The 11,217-nt window shown below is 45.3% G+C and overlaps 1 protein-coding gene across 4 annotated transcripts in view; it reads left to right on the forward strand.

Moving 5' to 3' along the window:
* LOC118389380 (ERC protein 2) overlaps window positions 1-11,217 on the forward strand; it is a 69,638-nt gene that overhangs the window by 5,514 nt on the left and 52,907 nt on the right. For all 4 annotated transcript variants that reach the window (XM_052527361.1, XM_052527360.1, XM_052527363.1 and 1 more), the window contains exon 2: window positions 4,203-5,042. In XM_052527361.1, the coding sequence (XP_052383321.1) occupies window positions 4,362-5,042 (681 nt within the window). In that variant the 5' untranslated portion in view covers window positions 4,203-4,361. The remainder of the gene's footprint in view (window positions 1-4,202; window positions 5,043-11,217) is intronic.

Consider the following 11,217-nt stretch of genomic DNA (forward strand, 5'->3'; position numbering starts at 1 on the left):
TGAGCTACAGTCTCTCAGAGGGACTGGATACTGAAAAAGCAACTTGTTTGGCTAATGTCTACACCCGCTCCACTTCTTTCAGCTAATGTAGGCTGACATATTACATCCCTTCCAGTGGATTTATTTTTCATTCACTTCTGCCATTCTGTATTTGTAACACTCCTGTCCCATTTTAAAGTTTTTTGTTGCAACAAACTGAAGTTATAGTTATTACTGAACTCCCTGTCTGCTCTCGCCTGTCATTGTATCATTGTAATTGCTTCTGTTGAAGTGTTTTCTCGTAGGTATTTCTTCAGCATTTCTTTCTTGTCCCAAAAATGCTTAGCCTGGTCCCGGATCTGTTTATGCCATCTTGCCAACTCCCATGGTCACTGTAATTGGCTACAAAATGCTTTCCTTACCTCAAATACCCTTTATAGACTGGTGGGTTGTCATATCACAAAGCTATCCGACTCTGAATGGTGGCAGAGTGTTCCTGTAAAGATATTGGCAAAGCCAGGTATTGTATGAGTTCATAAGACAGCCATTCAGCCATGTCACATCGTTGATTCTGAAAGGGAGAGGTGGCACAGTGCTATAGGCAAAGTCAGGTCTGGCTGTAGGGCATGCGGATAATGGCTCCAAAAAGCTAGTGACCATCTTGTCCCCACCCTCACCCTCACCCTGGCATGGAGACAAGAGTGTGTGGCACTGATGAGCAGACCATCTGTTGTCAGTCACTCATCACTTTTCCTTTTAACTTCCTCTACCCACCCGCACCGGAATTCATAGGAATACATTTTTTTTCTCTCCCCTTTTGAAACTTAAGTTACAGTGATGTAAGAGGACTGCCAAAACCAGGTGCTTTATCTCGGTGAGCCCAGACCCTGCAGTCTCTATGGAAACCGTGTCTTCTGAGAAGACGATGCAAGGGTGGCCCGGAAGGAAGGATGAATGCAGCCCAGCTATCCCCAAAGACACGCTGCACCACCAGTATCCGTTTAAAAACAGCCGTTCATCTTTAGTTTTTTTTTTTCAAAAGAACCCTCCCATACTATCCTGTACCATCCAGTACCATCCTGTATCCTCCTGTACCCTCTTGAGTCCTCCTCTGATAACACTGGGGTTTTATCCCAAAGGGCAGCTTTTCCCTATGGGGCCATATATGCCCTGGTAAATATGAAAAGAAAAAATAAAGTATTCAGACCCCTTGACTTTTTCCACATTTTGTAACATTACAGCCTCATTCTAAAATGGATTAAATCGTTTTTTTCCTCATGAATCTACACACAATACCCCATAATGACAAAGCAAAAGACGGTTTTTATACATTTTTGCAAATGTATTACAAATAAAAAAAATGGAAATATCACATTCCCATAAGTATTCAGATCTTTTAATTCAGTACTTTGAAGCACCTTTGGCAGCGATTACAGCATCAATTCTTCTTGGGTATAAAGCTACAAGCTTGGCAGACCTGTACTTGGGGAGTTTCTCCCATTCTTTTCTGCAGATCCTCTAAAGCGCTGTTTGTTTGGATGGGGAGCGTTGCTGCACAGCTATTTTCAGGTATCTCCAGAGATGTTCAATCGGGTTGAAGTCCAGGCTCTTGCTGGGCCACTCAATGACATTCATAGACTTGTCCTGAAGCCACTCCTGTGTTGTCTTGGCTGTGTGCTTAGGGTCGTTGTACTGTTAAAAGGTAAACCTTTGTCCCAGTCTGAGGTTTTGAGTGCTCTGGAGCAGGTATTTATCAAGGATCTCTCTGTACTTTGCTCCGTTCATCTTTGCCTCGATCCTGACTAGTCTCCCAGTCCCTGCCGCTGAAAAACATCCCCACAGCATGATGCTGCCATCACCATGCTTCATCGTAGGGATGGTGCCAGGTTTCCTCCAGACGCTTGACATTCAGGCCAGAGAGTTCAATCTTGGTTTCATCTGACCAGAAAATCTTGTTTGTCATGGTCTGAGAGTCTTTAGGTGCCTTTTGGCAAACTCCAAGTGGGCTGTCATGTGCCTTTTACTGAGGAGTGGCTTCCGAGTGGCCAATCTACCATAAAGGCATGATTGGTAGAATGCTGCAGAAATGGTTATCCTTCTGAAAGTTTCTCGCATCTCCACAGAGGAACTCTAGAGCTATGTCAGAGTGACCATTGGGTTCTTGGTCACCTCCCTGACCCAAGGCCCTTCTCCCCTGATTGCTCAATTTGGCTGGGCGGCCTGCTCTAGGAAGAGTCTTGGTGGTTCCTAACTTCTTCCATTTAAGAATGATGGAGGCTACTATGTTCTTGGGGACATTTAATGCTGCAGACATTTTATGGTACCCTTCCCCAGATATGTGCCTCGATACAATCCTGTCTCGGAGCTCTATCAAATCAAATCAAATTTATTTATATAGCCCTTCGTACATCAGCTGATATCTCAAAGTGCTGTACAGAAACCCAGCCTAAAACCCCAAACAGCAAACAATGCAGGTGTAAAAGCATGGTGGCTAGGAAAAACTCCCTAGAAAGGCCAAAACCTAGGAAGAAACCTAGAGAGGAACCGGGCTATGGACGATTCCTTCGACCTCATGGCTTGGTTTTTGCTCTGACATGCACTGTCAACTGTGGGACCTTATATAGACAGTGGCTTTCCAAATCATGTCCAATAAATTGAGTTTACCACAGGTGGAATCCAATGAAGTTGTAGAAACATCTCAAGGATGATCAATGGACAGGACGCACCTGAGCTCAATTATTGAGTCTCATAGCAAAAGGTCTAAATACTTACGTAAATTAGGAATTTCTGTTTGTATTTTTTATACATTTGCAAAATTTCTAAAAAACTGTTTTCACTTTGTCATTATGGATGGAGTATTGGGTGTAGATTGCTGGGGATTTTCTTTTATTTAATACATTTTAGAATAAGGCTGTAATGTAACAACATTTTTGAAAAAGTCAAGGGGTCTGAATTCTTTCCTGAAGGCAATGTACATGTATGTGATGGCCAGAAACGTGATTGCCATTTTAAATTCTCTGGTGTTTAGTGACTCCACAGGGAGTTGACTCCTACTGGGCAACACAATCTGGCCAACTTTAGCAGTAGCCTACACAATAAGTATTATACACACACTGCTCTGTACTGTTTCATGGATGGGAATGATTTGCAATACACATAAATGTAGCTATATTAGCTGTAACATAAGAGGTGGATGCTATATAAGGCACACCTGTATGATGTAGGTCTATAGATGAACAATGAAAATACAGTTGTTCTGCTCTTTGAGGATAAGGAGTCAATACAACAGCATAAGTTCCATTTGTATGTACAGTATACTTTCTGCCCCCTGGGTCATATTCATTAGTGCAAAATGTAGCAAAGCGTTTTGAAAACGGAAAATGAAAATGAGTGTTTCTTATTGGACAAGATCAAGGTAGTCCCTCCCTGTTTCAGTCCATTTGCTTCCTATTGGGGTCTAGTGAATATGACCCTGGTGTGTGGAATGATAGGAGTGATTACATGTGGCTGAGTGCTCCAGAAGAGGAAATGGAAGCATGCACAGCTGAACTCTGGGGGATGTATTCTTGAGGTTACTGCTTATTGACATGTATTATATATGAATATAGTGTTTGCATTAGTGTATTGATATAGAGCAATCCTGGGATTTAATAGTACTGCATTTGAAATCTCTTCAAATACTTTGAGCATTTGCCTTGGCATGCCAGATGGGCATGATACTTGGTTCTATGCATAGAGTATATGTGATATTGTGGTTGCTATACTAGATGTACTAAATACTATGCACAGTGAGGTAGGTGTTCTCTGCTTCCTGATGGGGTCAGCACTAATAGGACTGGGATGAGTGCCTGGGCCGGGGGAAGCCAGGGTGATGCTGCGATTCCCAGTGGGTTCACTTAGAATTGGAATCCCTCCCTGCAAAAGAAGCCCACAGAGCCACAGGCTGGTGTGACTCACTCACCCAGCTCTCATTGTGAACAGGAGGAGAGGAGCTGCTTCTTATGACACTACACCTACCAAACGCTGTAGAAGGAGTGTGGGATGTGTGTGTGTGGGTGGAGTGTGTGTGTGCGTGTGAGAGAGAGAGAGAGAGAGAGAGAGAGAGAGAGAGAGAGAGAGAGAGAGAGAGAAAGCAAGAGAGAGAGAGTATGCTGTGTGTTCTTGACAGATAAAATATGCAGCATATTTCTTGTCATTATTATGACAAATTGCTCTTTCCCCAGATCTGTCGATGTCGAGGTCCTTCATCCACACAGGCATGCAGTGAGCCGCCCATGTGTGTTACAGAGTGAGGGTGCACTGTGATCGTCGCAGCGTGCCCCTGGTAAGGACCCCGTGGCAAGCGTCCGGCCGGCCCAGGCCACACCTCCCACACCCAGGACATGTACGGCAGCGCCAGAGCGGTCGGCCACATTGAGAGCAGCCCTGCACGGTCCCCGCGCCTGCCTAGGTCCCCCAGGCTGGGCCACCGGAGGGCCAACAGTGGGGGCGGGGGCGGTGGAGGGGGTAAGACGCTCTCCATGGAGAACATCCAGTCACTGAACGCTGCCTACGCCACGTCCGGGCCCATGTACCTAAGCGACCACGAGGGAGTGGGCTCAACCGCCACCTACCCTAAGGGCACCATGACGCTGGGGCGAGCCTCCAACCGGGCCATGTACGGGGGCCGCGTCACGGCCATGGGCAGCAGCCCCAACATCGCCTCGGTGGGGCTGGGCCACCACGCTGACCTGCTGTCCTACAGCGACCTGGGCTCCCTGTCCATGCTGCAGCACCACCATCACCACCCTCAGGGGGTGCCGTCGGCCCTGTTGCGGCAGGCTGTGCGAGGCAGTGGGGGGGAACTCCTGGAGATGCAGGCCACACTCCGGGACATGCAGCGGGAGAACGACCTGCTGAGGAGAGAGCTGGACCTGAAGGACAGCAAGCTGGGCTCATCCACCAACAGCATCAAGAGCTTCTGGAGCCCCGAGCTGAAGAAGGAGAGGATGATACGCAAGGAGGAGGCGGCGCGCACCTCCGTCCTCAAGGAGCAGATGAGGGTGACTCACGAGGAGAACCAGGTTAGAACACAACATGTTTTCTCCCCTCGTCTCCCCCTATGCTGCTACTTCATAGTGTACACTTCGTAGTGCACACTGAATAGTGTGTACTTGGATTAAAGGAAAATCTTTTGGTATTTGTTTCAGTAGTCCATTGTTGATTGTCCATTGTTGTCAGCAATCAAGATACAATCGGATATACAGCGGATATGATGCTTTTGCACCATATGATACAAAACGCAGCATCATACCGGCTGTATTTCTGTATTTTGAAAGTTATATACACTACATGACCAAAAGTATGGACACCTGCTCTTCGAACATCTCATTCCACAATCATGGGCTTTAATATGGAGTTGGAAACAGGAAAGGGTCTTCCTCAAACTGTTCTAGCAGGGCAGAAATTTGACAAACTAACTTGTTGGAACGGTGGCATCCTATAACGGAAAGTCACTGAGCTCTTCTGTAAGGCCATTCTACTGCTAATGTTTGTCTATGGAGATTGCATGGCTGTGTGCTCGATTTCATACACCTGTCAGCAATGGGTGTGGTTGAAATAGCCAAATCCACTAATATACAAATACTTTTGTATATGTAGTGTATCTTGAAAACTTGATTATTGACACGCAATACATTTTGGGACAATATCAACAATGGCCTATTGAAACAAATACCAACAAATCGTTTTTGGGTGGAGTTTTCCTTTAATGTCCGCCACTAGTCAATCTCCCTTTTACAACTCACACAGACATATGTCTCCTCTCACTCTATCTCTCTCCCTTCCTGTCATAGTCTCTCACTGTTCTCCCTCCTGTCTCGTCACTCTAACGATTCTATTTTCCTCCCAAGGTACTGTCTCCACTCCCTGATGTCGAAGAATTATCCCACTGTCATGTTTATTTAATACATTTGGAAACCTTTTTGGAAAGAGGTGTTGGTGGTCATAAATGTTTCATCATCCACTCGTACTATACCGCATTTCTAATAGTCCCCAGAATGAATAAGAGAGGGGGAGGGAATGAGGGATGGAGGAAGAGAGGGAGGTTGAAACGAATACTGTAAGAAGCATACATGAAATATTCATGTGATTTTTCAAATGATCTAGATTCTACTGTGTCTTACTGTGGTAAAAATCGTCATTCAGTACAACGCTCCCGTCTTAGCGCATCGCACCGCACAGTGTATTAACACATCAAATTCCGCCCTTTGTAAAAGCGTAATGCTTACCCTGGTTTATCATTTAGGTGGCTTATTTAGATTGCGTCCACAAGTGATATGTGAATATTACATCAACAGTATTACAACAAGTGATAAGACAACAAGTGGCTACAGAAAGGCCAGAGGTGATTTCAGGGCTATGGCCACCTCAGTGGTGGCTGGTGCGCGAAGATTTAGGAAGACATGCTGATTGTAATGGAATGAATGGAACAGTATCAAACACATGGTTTCTTTTCAATACATTCCATTCCAGCCATTACAATGAGCCAGTCCCCTTGTATCTTTGCCCACAAGCCATCACTGGGCCTCAGGTCGATCCTGTTCGGGCTTTGTCCACAGTCACACGCAATTTCATTTGGTTTCTGTGCCTTTCCCCTGCGTCTCTGTTTGTTAGTTGTAAAGGGGGTGGAGTGAGCAACCTAGTTAAATCACTCACACGTCTCCAGTCTGCAGTCTGCAGGAGGTTCAGGGCCTGGAGAGGAATGTCAAGGACAAAGCACTGTCTGAGAGTCTCTCGCTATCTCTGTCTCCCCCCGTTTGCCCTTCTCCCTCTCGATCTATTTAGCTTACTCTCACTCGCTCTGTCTTTCATTTTCTCTTCCTGTCTACCCCTATCTATCTCCCTCCCATTCTCTTCTGTCTCCGTGTCCGTCGCTCCCCCCTCGTGCTCTCTTGCCCCCCCCTCTCTCTGTCTCCCTCTCTGTCTCCCTCTCTCTCTCTCTCTCTCTCTCCTCTCTCTCTCTCTCTCTCTCTCTCTCTCTCTCTCTCTCTCTCTCTCTCTCTCTCTCTCTCTCTCTCTCTCTCTCTCTCTCTCTCTCTCTCTCTACCACTCTATATTGCCCCTTCCCTCTTTCTTTTCTCTGTGTCCTGCAGGGCACCATATGGGATTTCTCTGACATACATTATCAAATGAAGGTTGATTAGATGGAAATAGATAGATCTGTATACCTAATTAGGCAGGCAAAGCTAGATAGTAATTACATCATATCTACCATACCGGATAGGATGTCTTGTCTTGATACAGTGCTTTGAGGATGGACGTGGTGACCTTGTCAGTAGGGCATTGACATGAAAGTGGACAAGGGAGGCACACTTGTATGTTGTATAGATTTAACTTATACAGAAGGCACAGTATAAGATGAATAGGGTCCATTATGGTTGAAGTTAGGCTTACATACAGTGTGTGCTGTATAGTTAAACATTAGTAATATCCACAATGTGTGACATGTAGTGTGTGCGTGTGTGTGTGTGATGTGTAGTGTGTGTAATTGTGTGTGTGATGTATAGCGTGTGTGTGTGTGTGATGTATTATGTGTGTGTGTGATGCATAGTGTGTGTGTGTGTGTGATATATAGTGTTTCTGTGTGTGTGTGTGTGTGTGTGTGTGTGTGTGTGTGATGTATAGTGTGTGTGATGTATAGTGTGTGTGTGTGATTTATAGTGTGTGTGTGTGTGTGCGTGTGTGTGTGTGTGTGTGTGTGTGTGTGTGTGTGTGTGTGTGTGTGTGTGTGTGTGTGTGTGTGTGTGTGTGTGTGTGTGTGTGTGTGTGTGTGTGTGTGTGTGTGTGTGTGTGTGTGTGTGTGTGTGATGTATAGTGTGTGTAATGTATAGTTGAACATGAGGCCCACCTATAGTATCTGACATACAGTACAGTGATGTATAGGATAGTATCTGACATACAGTACAGTGATGTATAGGATAGTATCTGACATACAGTACAGTGATGTATAGGACCCCAGTGAAGTCACCCCAGATCAAAGAAGGCTGCTGAAGGGAGAACGGCACATAATAATGTCCAGAATGGAGCAAATAGAATGGCATCAAACACTTGGATTCCATTCCACTCATTCCGCTTCAGCCATTACTATGAGTCTGTTCTCAGAAATTGATGTTCATCCTGGTTCCCAGAACGTCGGGAGATGATGTGAATAATGGCCACTAGGAGCAAAACAGACTCAAAACTAGTGCCTGGCAGCCAGAGGTCGGGCTTAGACCAATCCGCCATCCCCGTCCATAACATTCTAGCAGGCCGCGAACATACATTGCTAGGCACTCGTTATTATAATTTATTTATCCAAACCTTAGCTCTTAACTTAACCAGTCAATTTATTTCTGTTTTACACAATGGGTGGGTCTAATCCTGGATGCTGATTGGTTAAAACCTTATTCCAGCCGGTGTCTAATCCACAAGTTATGATGTTGAAATGCCTATTCACTATTTCGTCTAATTGCGCGATCCACTGTTCCATTAGCCCAGCCAGGCAATTTATAAACTTGATCTCCACTTTAAAAAGCATCTAGATATTATCTCCCATTTCTTTTATACTGGCGTTTGGTTTTCAACATCAGAGATTTGTATTAACCTCGATTGTTTGTCACTCCGACATTTGTAACATTGTTTCTATATTGAAATTCGATTTCCAGCTGTCCCATAGTAATGAACGTGTCAGGAGTTGGGACGAGACAGACAGGCAGGCAGCATGAATCAGCATCATTTTATTGGATATATACAAAGAAATGTCAATAAAAAAAAACGAAATGCAGCTAGTTTGCTGTCATTCCAGCTCCAATTCGATTGATCAATCAATTGATTGATTGCGTTAGCTGTGTAGTTGGCTAGCTCCTCTGAACAGGGTCCTGGCGAGAGAGCAAATGTTCTATGCCAGTCGCAATCGCGAATCATTAGCTCATTGTTTGTGGATGTATACAAAAAAATCACTTGAAAACAGCTGAAACAAACACGAAGGCAGCAACTTTTCTGTTATTCTGGCTGCACTGTTTGATGTGACCCTGTTAGCCGAAGTTGGCTAGCTAGCAAGCAAGGCATAAGAACGTTGCCAGTCACCATGGTAACGGAAACATTTAGAACGAACGAATGTGTCACGTCCATCGATTTATAACAAAAAGACTTAACGACTGGGTCACGGCCCTGGCAACTGAACCAATAGAACGATCAACCAGCCGGCTTGGGTAGCAACCCTAGATTTCTGTCGGGACTATGTCTTATGGAAGGATGAAATAGTATATATAAATTCGTCAAAATAACATGTTTAATGAAAATATGTCAGTCATTATTTGAATATGTTGGTAACCCATTGTATAAAAGTGATAATGCCCTCGAAGCCGGTGTTTGGAGGGTATATTTGTCATACCAGAACAACACTCGTGCCAATATATCCCCCAAACACCCATTATCACATACTCCATTATCAGTGAGGCCCACCTGGTCTTGTCGGTGGCAGTCAGTCAGTTAAAAGGCACCGTACTCCCTATGAAGTGCAGTACTTAAAAAAATGGCCCATAGGCTTCTGGTCAAAAGTAGTGCACTATGTAGGGAATAGGCCATTTGGGACGTAGACCCTGGCTGACGACATTTAAAATACCCAAATGCGGGGAAAATAGCTGATTATGTGGGACAGCTTACATACATGTTTTGGGCAGCACCACCTCCACCACGCAAAAATATCCTTCCCTCTGCACCGGACAGGCTAATTGAAGCTCTCCGACAGGCAATTCGTTTGCCTTACGACGAATTTGTGATGCAGAAATGGGAGACCAAAAATCTGGGAATATTTGGCCAAGGAAACATTTCTGGTTGGTCTCGGGGAAGGTAGAACAGTTAGGAAGGGAGACTTTGAAAACTGGATTGAATGAAGTAGCAGCAAATATGTCGAAGGAGCAATGAGCATGGACAGCCTCACGAAATCACCGTATATCTTTCAGTCTAATACGGCTATTTACTTACTTTTGTAGATCTCTTCGCCAGAAGCACGCTTTTGTGAGTAGTTAACTGTCCTCTCCAAGTCTAGCTGAAATTTAGCCCGAAAGGATTTTACAAATGTGATTGGTTGCGATACGACATTGGCCTATGTCGCGTCTTGCCCTGCACAGAATATCAGATCTCAACAGTGATTGGAGAAGTGCTTAACTTCACCAGTACCACATTCTTATGATATATATCTTGTCAAAAGTGCAAGATGACTGAATAACAGACAGGCTGGAATGTCTAACTGAAATACAGGACATTTTTTGGAAAATGAATGGTGTTTGAATTTGTTGATAAAATGCGGGACATGAATGTTTGGTTTCGGGACAAAGGGCCCGCACAATCCAGGACATGTGGTCACCCTAGACGCAGTGTGTGTGTCATAGTGAGCTCCTCTGATGCTCTCTCCTAGCGGCCAACAGGTCCCTCCCTAATCATTACTCACAGACAGGATACAGCCACACAGTCTCAAGGTTACAGCAGGATGCTGTCTGCCTGTCTCCCACTGGCTGGGGCTCCAACCTGTGTGTTTGTGTGTGTGTGAACGTGCTTGTGCGTTTCTGTGTGTGCCTTGTGCCCAAATTAGTTTGTGTTTCTGTACCCATTTAGTTTAACCTCTAGAGTTTTGTGATTGTCTTGTGTGTGTGTGTGTGTGTGTATGTGTATGTGTATGTGTGTGTGTGCTTGCGTGTGCATGTGTGTTTGTGTGCGTGCGTGTGTGTGCGTGTGTGTGTGCGCTATAGTATCCCATTGAGGTTGAGATTGAAACAGAAGGAAGTCTCTTTGTGCTGTTCAGTGGAGCCAGGAGAGTCTGCAGTGCCCTGGCTCAGTGGCTCCACGGTTCTCTGGAGCTGTGCCACGCTGCCACGCTGCCACGCTGCCTGGGTGAGAGATACCCAACATCCTGACCTGATGGTATCACCACCCTCCATCCTCAGTCTGGGATCACTAGAAGGGAACTGGAGAGGAAAGGGGGTAGGGGGGTAGTACCCTAGGTTATACGTTGCACAAGTTGAAGGTCTTTTCATTTGACCCGCCCAAGTATAAGAGGACCAAGGCTGCGTCCCAAATGGCACACCATTCCCTATCTGGTGCACTACCTTTGACCCCAGGGCCCTATGGTGAGAGGGGAAAGTCCCGCTGTACCTTCCATGGAGAATGTGAAGAGCATATGTGGTAACATCAGGTTTGGTCTGTGTGACTGAGTAACGT

This window comes from Oncorhynchus keta, chromosome 10 (genome assembly GCF_023373465.1).
Source record: "Oncorhynchus keta strain PuntledgeMale-10-30-2019 chromosome 10, Oket_V2, whole genome shotgun sequence".
NCBI classification, from domain to species: domain Eukaryota; kingdom Metazoa; phylum Chordata; class Actinopteri; order Salmoniformes; family Salmonidae; genus Oncorhynchus; species Oncorhynchus keta.